The sequence below is a fragment of the Hyposmocoma kahamanoa genome, unplaced genomic scaffold (assembly GCF_003589595.1).
Source record: "Hyposmocoma kahamanoa isolate Upper Pololo Valley unplaced genomic scaffold, ASM358959v1 79, whole genome shotgun sequence".
In the NCBI taxonomy this organism is placed as follows: domain Eukaryota; kingdom Metazoa; phylum Arthropoda; class Insecta; order Lepidoptera; family Cosmopterigidae; genus Hyposmocoma; species Hyposmocoma kahamanoa.
Window position 1 is genome coordinate 5,624,474 of NW_020653993.1, and position 20,277 is coordinate 5,644,750.

At 37.1% G+C, this 20,277-nt stretch overlaps 1 protein-coding gene across 1 annotated transcript in view; it reads left to right on the forward strand.

Moving 5' to 3' along the window:
* The window catches only part of LOC113233528 (E3 ubiquitin-protein ligase CBL-B), a 142,694-nt gene that overhangs the window by 101,758 nt on the left and 20,659 nt on the right, over positions 1 to 20,277 (forward strand). The window contains exon 2 of the mRNA XM_026468650.1: positions 20,064 to 20,210. Within this exon, the coding sequence (XP_026324435.1) occupies positions 20,064 to 20,210 (147 nt within the window). The remainder of the gene's footprint in view (positions 1 to 20,063; positions 20,211 to 20,277) is intronic.

Sequence of the window (20,277 nt, forward strand, 5' to 3'; positions counted from 1 at the left end):
TATAATATTAAGTGATGGGACGTACAAGTCGTGCGCCTGATGGTAAGCTACACGCCTGTCCATAACAGTTGCATTGCCACTCAGAGCTTTAAATCGCAAAGATGTGAAGGGCACAGCCATTACGCCCGTCACTCTGAGACATAAGTTGACAAGTCTCATGTGCCTGTAATTTCACCAGCACCCTTACCCTTCAAAACCGGAACACAGTAATACTGACATTACTGCTTGGCGGCAGAAATAGGTAAGGTGGCAGTACTACCCTGGACGAACTCTTTCACAAGGAGCTCTACTGCTACTAAATTATATGTCAAGTGATTAGTGAATAATTAAGTGATTTAATATAATAATTGTAGTGTCAGTTTTAGTTAATCTTAGTCAATAAATTGGTTTCGAAATGAATAATGTTTTTATTTATCTATTCTAATTACATGTAACTTGAAAGCCAATCTACAATTCAGACTGATTGCAGTAAGAAGAGAAGGGGTTTCCGTAAATAGTTACATTGGTAACTATTTACGGAAACCCCTTCTCTGAGTTTCTAGGTCTGAATTGGGTTGGATGGATATAACCTTTCCTATACTATTTCCAATTCACTAGAGAAATGAATCCAATTTCTAAGACTCTCCCAGACCATATTTAATTTTTTTAAATTCGAATCCTAAATTGTTCCAGCTAGGCCTGTGAATGTATTAAATGTTACACTAAACCGCTGCAAACGAGGCTTAACACGCAATGTGCTATGACAAAGAAATGTCTATCGAAGTTGTTTATTTACGAGGAAAACGTGCGGGATAATCGGCACGTGGCATTCTGTGAACAAAATATCTGCACTGATTTAAGGTGCTCCAATATTTTGCTCTAAATCTTTTAAAATTGAAAATGAAGCGATAAAATATATGTAAAATAGCAAAGGAACATTGTTTAACTAAAAATGAAGACATCCTTAATACGATTTTATCTACGTTTAGAATGTTCTTAGCAACTTAGAGCACTGTAGGGCAGTAACGGGATCGACCGCCTTCGGTAGACTGCTTCGGCTTGCTGAACGATTATCGCTTCTTCGGCAAGCTAATTCGGCTGACAAAAGCTGCGCAATCGACGCGCTGTTCATACGGAGTTTGCCTTCGCCAATATCACAAAATCATTATAAATACAAGTAATAGCAGTAGCTCCTTTTGAAAGAGTTCGTCCAGGGAACTACTGCCACCTTATCTATTTCTGCCGCAAAATAAGGGTGCTGGTGAATTTACAGGCACAAGGAACTTGTCAACTTATATTTCAGGGTGAAAGGCGCACTGGCAGTCTTCCTCAGATCTTTGCGATGAGTATGAGTGGTACTGCAAGTGCTATGGACAGGCTTGTTGCCCACCCTCTAGCGCACGACTTGTTCGCCCCGCCACTCGGTATAAAAACTTTTTTTCGAATCTTTCGAAATGTTCAACAAACTGATCGTGGAGATAGTATACACCTAGTCGACTCGGTCGGCTTTGGCAGCGAACTACGGTCGCCAAACGACTCAGTGTACGTAGGTTGCCGACTTCGTCAGGCAAGCCAAAGAGACCTATTGACCTTAAATAAACGCGCCATAACACGGTAGATAGTTCAACATACTAACGTAAGGTTATTTTGAACCCTTTACTTTTATAACAAACTTCACTGGAATAGCTCAAATCACACAAGGAAGTGTTTGACATTTAAACGGCCTCATGCCTGTTTAGGCACAAGTTTTTTTTAAAGTGTACGAACCGGAAAACAGACTGTTCACCCTGTATTTTTTTTATGATAGGCTTACGTTTGTGTACCTATTCACTATATTACATCTTAGAAATATATAAGCTCTATCGTTCGGGAAGTACAGAACACGACATCGAATTCCACTCTGCCGTTTGCAGTAGGGAGGGGTTACTAACTAAACATTTATGACTTGCATATTTGTGTGACAAAAGAATATTTAAAGCAGAAGGTGTAATAGGTATAATTAGGACCTAGATTTAATCACCTGTCAAAGAGTAATTGACATAATGGATCTTTGTCTTTTATCCATCTGTACATCTTGTGTCGGCATTGTTACAATTGATTAATATATCTTTCCGGAGTAGAATAGAAATGTAAAAATGAGTGATATCTGAATTGTGTCTGGAACATCTTTTAGACAGTTACAATTACCATGTTCAGCAGTATAACAGCACACGTTGAAACTAATTTGAATATTCAAATGATGGAGTACTCGGGTGCAGCCAGTACAAACAAAGTAAAAGGATTTTAACAGACTAAAGCTTTGATGATGTTATCGTCTGAATAAAAAACAAAATTCAGACATCCACGATCGTATTATTTATTAGTAGTCAATTAGTGACATGTTTTTTCACAATTATGTTGGTAAGTAATTAATTATATATTTATAGAGAGAATGAATGGAAGAAGATTGACGAAACAGATTTAAAAGGCAAGAGTGAGCGGGCAAGATGATAAGAGCTGACCAAGATGAATTTACTTACACGCTCACTTCCCGTTGCGTATAGCATAACTAGCAGTTGCCGTCGCTAAGCCGACGATTCTAAAGTCCACTACGAAATCTCGTTGGTGGCGGAGCTGTAAGGCACGCTCACTTCCCAACGCCGAAAAACGGCGTCTCTCCAGTTCCCTAATCCAATAACCTAAGTGGACTGAAGAATGCTTATAGCTCCTCCTCTACAAGCTCTCCGGGATATTGTCGGAGTTGCCGGTCGCAGTGTATGTCCGGACATGGCTTCCGACATCACTTGCAACTCACATGCCCCGCACGCTTCCTAGCCTTAGGCTAGGCCCTCATCTAGACCGCTACTAAGACGCGCTAGCTGCGCACGAGACATATGCCCCGGCCACACACTACCGGGGCAACGATCATGTACGTCTTTACAGCTCACCACAAACCCCAGCGAGACCATTCCAGGTCCTCCAGAGACGACCGTGAAGGCGTATGACTGGTAGGCTTGGCCCGGACGCCTACTGTACCCTGCAATGCCTATACCTATATCTCGGGTCAGTAGATAGGGACCTTAGGTACAGTTGAAAACTCCCCCACCTCCGACATTCCGCACACTATCCCAACTTTGTTGTTCATATTCATACGTAGCTCAGATAAGGAACCTCGCTACAACTTTAACGCCTGAGAATGAATGATAAATGAGTGAACGCATACCCAGGCAAACTTTGAATTTAGAATTCTAAAGGTATACGTTCACTGAAGGATATGTTACAAGGGGAGATAGATAGATAGATAGATAAAGACTTTATTCACTAATGTGACACTAATAGAGATTAAACACAAAAGTAAAAACATAGCATTATTGTCAGTGAAAGGGCGTTGACTCAGCTTACGCCTAAGTTTCCCAAGACGCTGGTTTTTCAAGACCAACGAGAGGGATTAAGTTATTTGTAAACAAAAATATAACGATTATGAGTGAAGTTATACATTGAAATAATGTACATAATAAAGTGTAAATAGTGCATCTAAAATAACCTATTAGATAAATATGTAAGTGCATGTGCCAGTGTGAATGTAAGTACAGCTGTAGAAGTAAATTATGATTGCAAATAGGTGTGTTGTATAATGTATTTAGTATATCATGTACCTCTATATATGTAAATAGATATGGTTGATTCAAACTCCTGTGGTTGTTAGTTTAGAACCATCTCCCAACTTCTTTTAAGGTCGTAGAATATGAGTTTACCTGCATAGACAGTGGAGGATAAGTGCAATTCCTGTAGATTAGCATGTGTATGTTAGTCCTTAACTTATATATTATATAAGCTATAAGTTCCCTGACCCAAATAAATAAATAATCCATGTAGTTTTATTGATGGTAATCATCCCGCTCCACTATTTCCACCGAAAAAGAACACTGCTGCGTTCCGGTTCCGTTGAAGTGTAGAAGAGCCAGCGCATTCACAGGCAAGAAGACTTTTAGATCTTTGTCCCTCGACTAACGACGCATTTGTGATAATAAAGATACTTAGTATCATAATAAATTCCAATTGCGTTAACTATCTCACTGATTGCTGATTTGAACAGGAGTTGGAGTGTTTTTCCTTTAGTCTTCCTTAGCTTTCTTTGATCTTAGCCGCATCTAATTTGCTTCTAATGTTCACTCTACTAAATTGAAATAATGATGCTTTGATCTACTGTTTTTGCCATTAATAGGGATTTCGAAGAAATGTTTTGTACTGTGTTGAGTCGTATGTATTTTTTTACTTGTATTCTCCAATTTGAGGTATCACTCTGGATAAATGTGACACATATCAATTCCACAATACCGCAAAATATATTTTCTATTTAAATGATATTGTCTCAGTCAGCCATGACCACGGAACGTGTAAAGGAAACGCATTAATATGTTTTATTTTTATTTTTTTAAATTGATGTAATAAAAAATTATTATTGTTAAAATATTTTGAAAATCTTAAGTGGCGCACTTTGGAATATGTTCTTTGCTAAATTAAAGTAGGTAAACTAATAATCGTTGCAACTATAGTTCAGAATAGGGTGCTTTGTGAATATTAGACATAACATAAATAAAAATTTTGTAGCACTAAACCTTGTGAAAAAATTCGTTCAGGGAAGTACTGCCTACCTATTTTTACCGCCAAGCAGTAATGTCGGCATTACTGTGTTCCGGTTTTGAAGGGCAAGGGTGCTGGTGAAATTACAGGCACAAAGGACTTGTCAACTTATGTCTCAGGGTGACGGGCGCAGTGCTAGTGTCCCTCAGATCTTTGCAATTTAAAGCTCTGAGTGACACCGCAACTGTTATGGATAGACTTGTCCGTCCCGTCTCTTGGTGGTAGAAAAAAAAGGAATATCAACCAATTAAGAACGATATCCCACGGTACAACTGGATGTCCGATAGTAAAACGGGGCGGACGGGATGAGCTGATGGAGCTCATGGGCACACTCACCGAAATATATTCTGTAGAAAAACGACAGACAGGCAATGTTTTTTTAATTGTTGTGGTTAAACTATGAAGTTTAGATTCGATTCGAACTTATCGTCGCCAATCTGACTAAATAGGAATCACGGAATATACTGCCTTCTTCTCTGTAGTCGTTAACTGCTCAGTGAACGCACTGCTAAAGAAGCAAAACATTGGCCGGCATCCAAAAATTGTAGCATTTACTAACTTACATAGCTTTTCTATAGTATAGGTGTTTTAAATTGGCAAGTTGCACATGTAGACAACGCAAATGGGATTTGGCAACCGCTTTTCATTGATAACTCAATTTCTGAATGGTTTATTGCCACGTGCCCTTCATTGAAGGGGGAAGTCTACAAATATGAGCTATACCTCTATTTGTTTATTAAGTGGAGTGCTCCAAGTGGCGCGGCGGGCGCGTTAGGCATTTCGTATGTTGTGATGTTCCCAGTAATAAAATGATTGATGTGTAGATTTTTAATATAACGAATGTTATTTTTTCTTTACATAACTTATGAACTCGTGTTTTTTGTGATATCAAGTGGCGGGATGAAGAAATAGTGCGCCTGATGATAAACAACACGCCTTTGCTTAGAAGCTGCAGTGTCTCTCAGAGTTTGAAATCGCAAAGATCGGGGAATTGCCGCTGCACCCGTCACTGTGAGACGTAGTTGACAAGTCCCATGTGCCTGTAACTTCACCAGCATGCTTACCCTTTAAAATTGGAAAGCAGTAATGGCTACATTACCGCTTGGCGGCAGAAATATGTCAGTATGCGGGCAAGATGATAAGAGCTGACCAAGAAGGTGGCAATACTTCCCTGTATGAACTTTTTCAACAAAGAGCTCTACGGCTAATAAATCGTGTAATTTTGAAATCATGACATTTAACAAACTGACAAACCACGAGTGTCGATATCAATTTCTAGATGTGTCAGCTCAATGTCATTGATTTTAGTTGTTAAACTTCAAAAAACAGAAGGAAATTACGTTTGTGCGGACAGAGCGCGCTCGCAGAACTATCCTCTTGAGAATCTATACAACCTTAAATGGCATTGATTGATTCCGCATAGCACTGAAAGTGTTAAACCGACCACTTTTGGAAAACTATCTAGTAAAATTGAGGAATTAACAACATTTAATATGATAGAAAAAACAACATAAACTTACTTTGAAATTTTATAAGAAAACAGCTGTATTCAATAGGTACTTTATATATACCAATATCTTTTTTATATCAACTGAACTAAATGGAACACGTACATGCTATACGATATGCAATTTGCAAATGGCTTTAATTTCGTTTCTAAAAAAATAAATTCTGAAATAAAGCCAGTGGCCCTGGCGCTCGAGCTAAGCAAAATGGACCGTATTGGTATGGGAAACATTTGGATTCAAGCTAACGTAGTTTGGACTCTTAAAGCAGGCTACGTAGGCTAATACAAACATATAAACTCAAATGGTATTTACACATACCAAAATACATTTAAGAGATGTACTCATGTTATTAAAACACTCGAAAAATTCTTTTGCGGAACGTCTAACAAAACGGAATCAATAGCAGGCATCGAAATGACATAACGTTATTATTTTTTCCGTATAAAGGTGGCTTCTGAATCCGAAAAACGGGCTGCATGATCTTGTTAACCATTGTAGATACGCCATTCGTAACTCATATAAAAGGAACAGCCCCATACTGTAGCCTTACTTTCTCAAACACGTATCTTAAAGCACAAAGTTACTGAAATGCAAAATAAGGATTGGATATATAAATTTGCAGGCTGATTTCACACACTGGCTTTTAGCTATTCTTAAACTAATGCAACCAAATTAACACCCTGGATAAGAAATTTAAAATAAATAGAAAGTTTTGCTATCTCCTGAACAATCACTCTTTATACGATACAAGTTTGAGAAAGTAAGGCATCGGTATGTATCTATGTTTTTGTTCTAGTGACCTTCCCTACCAACCCTTAGGGTATACGAGAAGGGCACTATAACCTGTGCGCTCACAGGAACCTTACAAGTTCAGGTTCTGACCACCGATCAGCCAATGTACAGGGTCGTCACAGACCTTTGTCACTTGACTTCATTCGGTTCTTCGAGAGGCTAGTGCCTCGGGTGAGCCGCCCCGCAGTTGCCACCGTTAAGCCGTCGACTCTGAGTCCACTACCAAATCTTCTCATTGGTGGCGGAGCTGTAAGGCGCGCTCACCTCCCGAAAAACGACGTTTTTCCAGTTCCCAATACAAAAGGAACAGTATTACAATGCAAATGATGTTAATATTGATTATGTCATGGGATGTTAATTCGTTGACATTCCACTGCACCAACCTGTACAGTGCCGGCTTTACTTATGGTGCAAGGTGTGTGGCGCATATGGCTGCAGGGTCTTGGACGCGACGAGCGCTGCTCTTCGCCCGAATTTCCGATCGCTGGGGAAAATATAACTAAGTATTCCATTTTGATTGCGCGCCTATCAGAAGGCGCCAGGATATCGATTGCACCCCAGCGGTACATGGGGTACCGCCGACGCTGAACCTGTACATGACAGAACAAAGAGATCCAACCATACTTCAACTCATAGTCATGTGACAAACGTTTTTTCATGTCACAAACCTTGTCATGATATCTGAAGTATGAATTGTCGACATATTCAGGTTTTTTTTTAAGTACAATCAAGTGACGGGACGAACAAGTCATGCGCCTGATGGTAAGTTACACTGTCCATACCACCTACCTGTCCATAACAGTTGCAGTGCTACTCAGAGTTTTAAATCGCAAAGATCTGACGGGCACTGCCACTGCGCCCGGCACTCTGAGACATAAGTTGACAATTCCCATGTACCTGTAATTTCACCATCACCCTTACCCTTTGAAACCGGAACACAGTAATGCTGACATTACTGCTTGGCGGTAGAAATAAGTAAGGTGGCAGTACTTCCCTGGACGAACTCTTTCATAAATAGCTCTACTGCTACTGTAGTTTCAGAGCGCAACAAATTAAGATAATTATTATTTTTTGTTTCGGCATATTTTCAGTTGTAATTAGTCCAGTTGTAGTCACAGAATGAAGGACATTAGAAACGTCTTGAAATTAGTTAAAAACCGAAGTGGAAGTACGATTGACGATCTTATATGAAATGACGATTATATTACTCGTAAATACTCTGATTAAAGGAATGAATGTGGAAGGCAAACGTGGATGAGGAAGACCGGAGTATAAGTTACTTTGATAAAATGAAAAGTTTGTGTCATGCCGTATAAGGAGGTCAAAGAAAAAGCTTTGCCCCTGCAAACTGACGCTGAAATTTATGAAACGAACTTTGACATCGACTATGAATAGCAGTATAGCTGCTCGTGAAAGAGTGCGTTCAGGGATGTACTGGTACCTTGCCTATTTCTGTTACCGTTAATGTGAGTCAAGGGTATTGCTGGTGAAGTTACAAGCACATGGGACTTGTCAACTTGTGTCTCAGGGTTGTGTGGGTATGAACAGACGTGTGGTACGCGACCACCAGGTGGACGTCGTGTTCGTACCGTCATTTGTTATCAAAATTTAATTTAATTTCTTGCTTAAGCTGAGGTAAAGTTCATTTTGTAAAAACGAAAAACTTGCTTAGCTCGCTATTTTTGTTAGTTCGTTGTAAATTTCTGCATGAATGGCGTCTACTCCACCAGATCCAGATTCACCACCTAAATAAAAAAAAATTAAAATCAATGTACATCTAAATAAATATTAGTTCCATTTCGTGCGTTATTCATTTTTTTAATTATTTTAATGGTTTCCCAAAAATGATAGATTTAAAACTTCGAATTTTGAGAATGAGTTGCTTATTTTACTCAGCTCTACAATTTCTCTTTCGTAAGGTATTATTTTGAACAAAGAAGTTTGACACATTGTATATTTCAGATGCATACAATCTGTGTTATTAAATGCTATTTGTCTGCGTTGTTTATATACTGCCTATTTGTTTGTATAATAATAACTCTGTACTATGAATACCAGGATAGCGAAATTAATTACTACCCGGAACTCCCGGACCGGAATCAATTTTGAAATGTTCGGCTCCTAAATTGGACGTACTGTATCAAATCCGGGCGCTCCTCATTTAGCGCTCAATAGTACCCGATGAATCACTGAGGCTATTAAAGTTTTACAATAAAGTTAATTCAGTGTAGGTTTCTGTGGTTCTAACTATGTGAAATTTATTTGACCGTCAAATGAATTTGCAAAATCTGAAGTTTATACTTCGGCATCAATTTGCATTGAATAGTAATATGTTGAATAGTGTGATCATCATTATCATCCACAGCCCGATTTTTCCCATTGCTTTGTTTAGGCTTCACGCAGTTTGTGTCGTCCACTACGAGATCCTGTGCTAGTCTCATCCATCTATGGCCTTCCAGATTCGTCGACGTCGTCGTACATCTATCTCGCTACAAAACGTCTCACCCTTTCAAAACCATTTCTAGGCGACTATTCGCTGATCGCTTTACTCCATTTTAAGTTCGTTATCCGATCTCCCATGTCCTTAACCTTTATTCGCCTTCGGATTTCGGAATTTGGAACTCGATCTGTAAGTTTGATGTCCAGCATGACTCGCTCCATGGCTTTTTGTGCTCTCATTCTTTACACTTCTGTTCTGCGTAAATCCACGTCTCGACACCGAAGTCATGATGTGATGTTTTTTCTTATTCACGATATGTTTCTTCTCATCAGTACGACTACTTATATTACGGGATTCCCTAAAATCACCAAAATAATATCAGCTGTTCTATGCCAAGTGTCACATGTTAAGTTCTTGCAAAAATTTAGCTTTTTTTATTTACCTTTTATTTAAAACTCAAAAGGAGAGAATAGAATCGCACCTTCAAGCACTGTGAAATAAAAAAAATGGAGTTTTTTTAAATCTGTTATTTATTCAGTCTGGTAATTAATGTCTTTTAATTAATAGGACATCCAAATAAAAAAATAACATTAAACAACAGTTGTTTCGCAGATGCCATCGAAAACTTGTTTTCTTAAATAAAAATAGCATGTGAACGACTTCACTGAACGGCTCGATAACCGTTAAACATTTTTCTTCGCAATTAATTACAGTTGGTCAAAGTATTTTTAATTACAAAAATATCGCTTCGATACGTTTTTTCCGGTACTTTCGCAATAATTGAAGAACTTCGTTTTTTCTTTGAAAGTTTTCCTTGTTTATTTTTTGTTGGGTCTAAAAATATCATTTTTTATAATTTTTTTTTGTTATTTACCTACCTAGGTATTTACCCAGGTGTGCAACAGCGCTGGCAGTCGTACTGTAACTACATGCCATTTTACTATTGATATTAATATTTCAACCTTAAATACATGAGAACACATAGCACACACAACACATGCCCAATCAGTTTTGATATGATTATACTCCACCTACTGTATACGTACACTACATATGTATTTTAGTAACAGTAGAGCTCCTTATGAAAGAGTTTGTCCTGGGAAGTACTGCCACTTTACCTATTTCTGCCACCAAATGGTGACGTTCCGGTTTGGGACACGTGGGACTTTTCAATTTAAGTCTCAGGGTGATGGGCGTAGTGGCAGTGCCCCACAAATCTTTGCGATTTAAAGCTCTGAGTGGCAATGCAACTCTTAGCGCCCAGGTACACGAGGAGAAAGTATTCGCGCGGCGCGATCGCCTCACCCCGCCCGGCCGCTGCGTGTGCCGCGCCGCGTAGAGCAAATTTAAGCCAGTCTCGCCCGCGTGCCCGGGACCCCGGGAATGCGCCCTTATGGGTAGGCGTGTCGCTTAACATCAGGCGCACTACTTGGTCGTCTCGTCACATAAGTAGTATCATAAAAAAACCGCTTACTTTTAATTGTTTACTTGCACTTAATTTTGATTTACGCTATGTTAAATTTTTATATTTTTCTTTTTTTTAATTTTTGCTTGTACGAATCGCAACATCTTATTCGGCTTCACTGAAGACCAGCTTAACGAGGTGCTTTCCAACGTCTCGTTAGAATAAGCTGAATGGAGTCGATATCAGCTGCATGAAGTCCGTTTCAACTGCAAGCAGGTAATGCGTGAAGTCGTTATTAACTTCATGCAGTCAAGGTCTCGGATAACGACAACACGCATTAATCTCGAAACCGACTTCATGCAGACGAAATCGACTGCATGCAGTAAATACGTGAACGTTATCAACTTCAAGCAGTCGTGGTCTCGGCTGCATGAAGTTGATTACGACTTCACGCATTACGCCTAAAAGTAAACGAGAGAGAAAAGAAGCGAATAGAGTATGTCAAGAATATAACTCTAGTGGTTCATTGCTATGCCTATTCCATTAGCAGAATTATAGTGTGTAAGTGAAATAGTTAATACACTAGTTTGTAAAATATCTCATTATACATCTACAAAGAACTTACTTGAACTTAATGCTGTAATAAATAGGCAAGACACGTTTGAGTAGTTTCCGCACTTCGAATAATAATTTCTTTTTCATGAATAACAATACGAGAATCGTTATCAACCATTACCAATCCAACTTTGAACGTTTCTCGCCTTTATCATAATATAATAAAGACAAGTAATATAACTCCATACAAACATAGTAGCGCGACTCGTATACGCGCCGTGTACGGAAACACACATTCGCATAATCTCACGATGCACTCGCGTTGCATAACACGTGTGCGTCCGTAGACGGCGTGTGGCGGTGGCGCACACTTGCTAGCCGCGCTGTTACTTTGCACGAAGTTACCATATTTAGCTTATTTTACTATGCCAGTATCTGGTAGTTTCCCTCATTCTCTGCTTCCTGATTATATTCCTGATGTCATCCGCCTAAGTCATTCTAAAATGAGTTCTATTGAAACCATATATTTTATTGATGATGTAAGTCTGCAGAGGATGGTGGATCAATTTAACCGTTCCTCACTTCACTCATTCATAGGTTCCCCATTGCCAAAACGCTTGTTTCGTCAAGTAGCCGAAATGATCTAGGAAAGTATGCCTCCATGAAAAGACTCATCTAGTCACAAAACGAAAGATTTTCATCGTTTATAATTTAAAGCTGTAATTTTATAACTTTGTATTTAATAGGCTAACTCAAAATGTTTAATACCGTGTGCATCTGCATCTGTAAGGACAAAGTGAGCAGCAGGTCAAGGCGCTGGAACCGCGAGTAGTCCAGGAGGCGACCCAACATGAGCTTGGCTTCATGGAGACCACTTTGACTCCTAGTTGGGTTGGCGCTGATGCGCTCGAAAATTGCTAATGTAGCCAATCTTCACAGTGACCCCTCATGCACATTGAGGGCACGTGAGTAGGTATACCTCCTACGTAATTATAGTTAATGGCGGGGATTGGCGTACTTTTATCTCGTCACGTTTAGCATCCAGTTCAGCTTTACGCTCTTCAAACTCGTGGACTTGACTCTTCACAATCCCCCGCCATTCAGAGCTCTTAAATAGGACGATGATAGTACGTGGAGCGCACTATAAGTTTCCGAAATGAATAAGAAAATAATACTATAAATGGTCAGAAATGAATTTATTGTTTCCCAAGATATTCTCCGTTAGCGTTAATGCACTTTTTCATACGAATGAATCAATTTTGAAAACATTTATGCCACTCCGTGACAATCTCTGAAACATATTTTTCATACTCTTCGACAGCCTGTTCAGGTGATGAAAATCGTTGACCGCGTAACTGGTTCTTAATTTTTGGAAATAAATAAAAATCACAAGATATCTAATGTAAATGTTTGGCCAAGCATTTTACCACCATCCCACCCGATGTTGTAAATGGAAATATATATGATGGAACAAGATCTCCTTGTTGCCTTGTTCTACTACGAAATATCTCGATATTGTTGTGTTCTTAGTGCAATAACAATGTACGAATGAATACCTTTCTGTCTACTACTACGTTTTCAACTTAACGATTGAATGACTCACATAACCATTACAATCGAATATATGTCACTGGATGTAAAAGGAACTGATCTGTGTATGGTTCTTTGGCCAGAAAAATGGCGCTTTCATAAGCGTCCGAACGGCGGAGTCTAATATAAATCTGTAGAAATTTCGAGCTCTTTTGTTCCAAAATGAACGTTACCATAGTTACATATATATATATATATTCCGTAATTGTCACTCTTGCTGTTAATTGTCACTCTTTGCCTCTGGTCCAACTCTGACCTTTCTTATCATATGAACAAAAGACGGGCGGAATGTGGCTTTCGTGCAGGTGGCAAATAACGGTCACACGTGGTACTTTAAAGACAACAATTGAAAAATTACTTTGATTGGATTTTTGCATAATTTTGCTGTAATAAAGTTTTAAATAAAGTTTTATTAATGCCTAATATTATTTTTTATCAAAACTCAATAGTCAAGAACAATTCAGGATAAGAAATGTTCCAATTTTGCAAACATAGTTTTTTAGTAAAATTTACTCCGTTTGCACATTAATAGCAATAATTTCATATTTACATTAGATACAATGAGAAATGATACCATTTTGAAATCCTCATTAAACCTACATTATTTTAAAGTACTTGGCCATACAGGTTATCATACTTTTTTTTTATACAGAAGGCGCGTAAACTTCGTAAAAAATAAATTATTTCTCTGAAAAATGAAGTTAAACTTTAAAAAAAAAATGTACATTACTTAGTCATACCATTTACCTACTGCTTATCTAAGGACACAGTTAACGTAGAATATTATGACACCAAAAAACCAAATAAATTCATTCATTTGTAGTCATAGTGCACAAAAACCTAAAATAAGATAAAAATAATTAACTTTTAAGAAAAAAAACATTCCTTAGGTACTACATGGGATAGATTTTTTTTTGCATTTTTTTTGGAACAGTCTTAAGCTGTGCTATAAGCCATTTCAGTGTGATACATTCATTACCGGACACCCTGTCTATATTAATAATATATATATATTAATAATAATATATTATTTATTAATTGTGTGCCAATATATCGTATCTTTTTTATATTCTCTAAAAATTTAATACGATGAAATAACGAGCGGAGAATTTTTTAATGTCTCCATTTAGTCGTCATAACTTCGACTTGATTTTAAATTCAGACGCTCTCTCGGGTGTTATGTCTAAATTTCACTTAACATTTTGAATTCATTTTCGAAATTTGCTAACATTTGATTGTTCGGTGCTTTATATCGGAATGGCGAAACTTCTTATTTTAAAGTCGTATCATTGTTACGCATTACCACCTCACCATAGAATTGGTAATTGTAGTGAAATCATAGTCTTGAAAAAAAAAAAACTTATTGCAACCGAGTCAACCTATGTTAAAAACTTAACTAGTGCCAGTTGTAAATACTTTACAAGGATCCTCACTCTCACCGACAACTTGAACAATGACGACGAAATTGTTCTTTCTATATGAACATTTCTTTATATCAAGTGACGATGACCGGACGAACAAGTCGTGCTCCTGGCGGTCAGCGACACGATTGTCCATAACAGTTTGTAGGCTAGCCTTGGAGAAATTAAAGAGAAGGCTCGGTCCACATAATTTTTGTTACAAGATTTTTATTGTAGAAACAAAGAAAAGGTAAGGAAAGAACAAGGAAAAGCTGTAACAAAAAACATTAGTATAAAAACACAGGTACAATACTATAAAATGCACCCTAACTTAAATTACATTCGGATATGTTTGTGGAACAATATAAAATAGACACTTATCCAAAAAGGTCATGTCTTCGTATATATATTGCTGCTTTATGGGCAGTTTTACACATAGATATAGAAAAAAAGGAGAGATATGTATGCGGAGGGAAACCGCTCCGTGAATTGTCAACCTTATTAACCTTAAACTGACGCTACTCAACAATGCTACTCAACGAGGGATGTGGTCCTACCTAATTGATAGTTGGAAACCATGTAGCTGTTTTTAATATTAAAGAAAATATTCCATTTTTCATACTATATCTACACTAGTACTGGTGTATTATTAAATTAATATATGAATATAAATTATTATTATTTTCTTAATGGCGGCCACTAGGCTTGGACCAGTGTCAGTTTTATAAAAATAATATAAAAAATATGGCGATCGTCGCCAGTGTCAATTTTCCATTATACGTAACCACGGGTTGCTGAAGCTGTCACTGTCAAGAGTAAACACGAACCATTAACGAATTTAATAGATTATAAATTATGTTGTTTTTTTATGAAGGATTTATGTCATTTTCTATAATTATTTCTAATTTATTTTGCATGCACATGTAAAATAAAGCCGATTTTATTTTATTTATTTTTTAAATGCATTTGCTATAGAAATTGAAACAAAGTCAGAAATAGTAATAAGAAAACCAATCTTTCGATTTTCCTGCAGCTTTAATCCAACTTTCTTTTATTTTAAACTCATTGGAAAAACTTAAAAATTAAAAATACTCTACGTTTAATCTACGATTATAATGGAATTTAAATATCTTAAATATCTAAAACACATAAATTTTTCTTCAAGCTACAGCAACATCCAAATTGACATGAAATTGAAACGGTTGTCCAAAATATGAGTTGTGTTAAAGTTGCTCGAAATAAAATGTTTAGTAATAATAATAATAATAAAATAAAAGAAATCAATTTAACGTGAATGCTTTTCGCTTCGATATTTTAGGGACTTTAATTACAAAAATCATAGTAAGAAATTGAAACATTTCAGGAATAATATTTCAGTCTAGAATTTTCTATGGAGACAAAAAGGAAACATTGAATAATAATAGAAATAGTAACTAAAAATGCAAATAGCCGGCGGAATGTTATCTCACTGGTTTTAAAATTTTTGTTTTCACTCCAATTTTTACAAGGTGTATCGCTACAACTTGGCATTTTCACGTTTTACGAGAGATCTTGCATGTACAACGATCGCCATGTCACCGTGGCGAACCACGCCCCCATACCATATCTCCCCTTTTTTCTATATCTATGATTTTACATGATTGAAGGACACGTCTTCTCTTGGAGAATTTTGACAGAAATGACGATTAAGAATGACGAAAAAATAGAATTAGAGAAGGATTTAAAAAATTTCAAAAGTAAGTGGCCAGGAACCAGAGAAAAGGGTTATAAAAAGATGGGATGACGGTTGAAAGACGTCGCATCGTCACAAATTGTAGTGCTGCTCCTTAGAAAATGGAAAAACAATAAAGGAATTAACTGTCTTAAGTGCCGCTTAGAGTTTTAAATTGGCATTGCCCATCACCTTGAGACAAGTTGACAAATCTTCCAAATCAAGTGTCTAAATCCTAATCGCTATTTTCCAAGCCACAAAATAGAGAATAATAAAGCTGTCCACACAATACATTGCCATATCAGTGGAACAGCGACAGCGGGTTAGGCAAGAATCAGAACAATGGATTAGAGGATTTACATTGTAATTGTCTTTGATATAACTTCGGCCTTTGTTACTTAGCTTTGTTAATTACGTGTGAACTTATGCTTATGAATTTCATAATAGGCTGTACAACATTTTTTTAACAAAAAAAGTTATGTACTCGGCAACACAGTTACAATGCTAAGGGCCTATGCACACGGTGCATTTTATACTCGTAGAGGACGCGCTGATGACGCGCGTTAACGCGATTCAAATGAGATTCAGTCGTAGCCAATTTCCAACAAACAATTTTCACAATTAAATCAAATGGAGGTTAAAACTGCTAAAGGGAGCAATCCGTTGAAAGAGGACCAAGTATACCGTGCAAACCACCAAGATTGGACAAAGTGAAGATATCAATGTGTTCGAGGTCGCAACCTCAGAATTTTGAAGACCTTCGTGGCTTAAAGGTAAAACACTTCAAGCGCGATGTCCCATTTTCTGTTTCTGGTTGACACAAATCGGAGTACGAAGTTTTAATATTGATTAATACCATGTTGGTTTACTATGTTTGACACCTAACAAGTAAAATTGTATCATGAGCGAGAATTTTTTTTATGTCACTGATTAGCTTTGAAAATATGAAAAGCAGGAAAATGGTGAATTTTACACAATTCCATAATTTGCTTTGAACATTGAGAAGTCGCTTGGTAAATTTAACGGCAATTAGATTAAATTGAAAATCATCCACGACGTAAAGATTTTTCAAATGTTAAAACGGAAATACGACGAAATCATTGCTAAATAAAGTATCCAATTGACAAATTTGAAATTCAATTTGTTATTTTACGCCAGCTGTCGCAGGGGATGGCCACAGTGGAACACGGATAGATAACTGACAGATAGAAATTACGTTTTCGCATTTTCATATAATTCATTTCCAATTAACACATTTTCTATTAGAATATTTTCAATCAAAACATTTTTCGATATTTGAATTTTTGTAATATAATCGTGTTACACGACATCTTACACTTCTTCCACTACAAAACTGTCGTTTGATCTTTGTATCTTTGTCTTGGCTTTACTATGAACAGTTTATGAAGTGATTATTTAATCTTGATAAATATACCTAAACATATTATGTTTTGTTATTTATAAAACCAATTGAAACAACAAAATGCCACCACTAGAAATGCTGTGTCACATGTTTGTATCTGAGACGAATCCAAACTTGTCAAATGTCCCTTCCACTCCACAAATTACGGCAAAAATACTGTTCTCACGAGTATTTTTCGAACGTATAACAACCAGTTTGGATATATTTACCCTTTTGTAGGTTCTAAACACTGCTTTAAAACAAACGACTATTAAACGGTTGGTCAGCTGTACTTCAGATATCATTTGGTCATTTGCACAATATGGTTAAACTTTGTAGTTTTACAAAATGGTGGTATGACGTTATACAGCTCTATATTTAGTATATAATAGTGTTGTGTGTGTATATACAATATATGTTTCATGTTACGTACGCATGTATGTATTATTTTATTATTAGTATGCTTGTGGGTATTAATTATATATTGATATTCAAGTATTATTTATCTTTTTTTAATGTTTTTTTTTCTCTCACTATCTCGTATTGTTTTTCTTTTAACAGATACAGGAATATTTATATTTCATTTTACTTTGTTCATCCTTATATTTGTTTATATTCTTAACATTAATAATAATATAATAAGATATATATTATACGTATATAAATAGATATATATTATACGTTTATTATCAGTAATTATTTTAGTGGATAACTGTAATTGCCCTGTCCAAAAAGTATTAAATGTATGGTAAGGTTAAAATTGTATTATGGCTGTTGTTATCCCAAATAAAATAAAATAAAATAAAATAAAATAAAATAAAATAAAATAAAAGTCAATCTCAAAAAAGTCACAAACCAAATCGTTTTCTCAAAGATATTTCTTCGTGTTTATTTAGTTTCTCATTGTTTGTCATTTTTAGTCAAAAATTATAGATACCATAATTATGAATTATAAATACATACATATACTTTGCACTACCTTGTATCCCACACAAAAATTATGTACTAAAAGCCACCATTAGTAAAGACAGACGTAATGAATATTGGAATATAACAAATTTTTTCAATAGTTTATGATTCTATGCGTAAAGCTCACTGAAGACTAAGATAAATTCAAGGTTATGCCACATATTTTTAATTGCGAGCATGCGTCCTGTAGTCTATAATTTGTACAGGCAATCATGTAGGTATATACCGACCTTCCCCTATTGAGAATTAATACCGATAATTGCAAAATATGCACGCACCGAAAGCCAATTAGCATTTTACGACATCGCCCGAACCTCATCGATTTTCGCTTTATGAAATTGTTTTTGATCAAAGTACTGCCTTTATGGTGGTTTTTGTTAATCCTTAATGGGACTGATTGCTTTATAATGAAACAAATTAGAACCTTTATACACACGCGCGACTTAAAAAGCGATGCAATTGCGGTGTAAACGTGATTCACTTTTGATTCACACGCGACACAGCCGCGACACTTTTTTACAAGTACTGAAGATTCACCTGCCTACGTAGAAACAAACGTGCGTAAGCATCGATTCTGTAGAACTAGCACGACAGGCTACGACTTGTGCGAGAGCGACATAAGGCGCGACAGCGACATAAGGCGCGACATCTCTAACCTGAGAGCCACGAGCCGCGACGCTCCTGGCGAATTCGTTTCGCGCAAGTTGCGCCTTATCGTGCTAGCCCTACAGCAACGCTTTTGCATCGATACAGCCGCACGTTTTTAATGATTCAAAAACGTGCTGCTGTGTTAAATCGGTTGTGCTGGTGTTTGTATTGGTGCGGCGGTTGCATCGACTGCATCGATTGTAATCGCGCGTTTCAGATACGCATGTTTCACAAAAGCGCGTTATCGTCGCTAAAAGTCGCCATGTGTAATCGCTCTTACTATTATTATGTTGTCGATTCAGTTGATTTCAGAAGATTTTTTTTTAATAAAAATGTGAGTACGCATTTGACCTCCATTTAAGTTGAAAAAATTGACGGTGAGGTCGACGATGGAGCATGCACATCTAAATAATGCCTATTCACTCTTGCCTTGAAAAGGTGCAAGTTATAACGTTCAGGGAACAAGTCTGCAGGCAGGGAATTCCAGCCTTTAGCCGTTCGCCATGTTAATGTGAAAGCGTAACGCTATTTCCACCTCTATATTCCATATCCTTAACATAGAGGTGGAATCCAAACCTACGTCAAGTCTCCCGGTGATGGAAAGGGGAAGGCGGAATTAAATCGTGTAATTGCATCGCACACTCTCGCAGATATCCTGTACAATAGCGATAAGCAGGCAACTTTACGGCGGTGTTCAAGGCTCTGCAGCTTCGCCTCTGCTAATTCCGAGTCGCCTATAAGCCAAGTGGCACGCTTGTCAATTGAATCCAAGGTGGCCAGTTGGTATGTAGCAGAGCCATCCCAATATGTTCGAGAAATCTTCTAGAATGTATTATGGAAGTCTTGCGTAACTTCAGTTTGAGCCTTAACGACTAGTTCTGATGTTGGTACCTACAGATAATTAATTTTGAGTTTGCTATCGAATGAATTTGTACACTGACGAGAGAGCAAATCAACTTAGTTTGTTGGAATGGAATAGAGGAAAATTTCTTTACGTCATTCCTTCGAAAACTCAATAACATTTTTTTTTTTCATTTCCAGCACCCTGGTCCCCTGGAAGATTTTCCGCGAAGAACTCAACAATGTGCATCCGATATCTTCAGGGCTCGAGACGATGGCGCTTAAAACCACCATCGACCTCACGTGTAACGACTTCATATCCAACTTTGAGTTTGACGTTTTTACTAGGTAAGTTTCACGATCCCTTTCATTATGTATCAAAATATCTATGTGCTTCGATTCCCCTCCCTCTTCG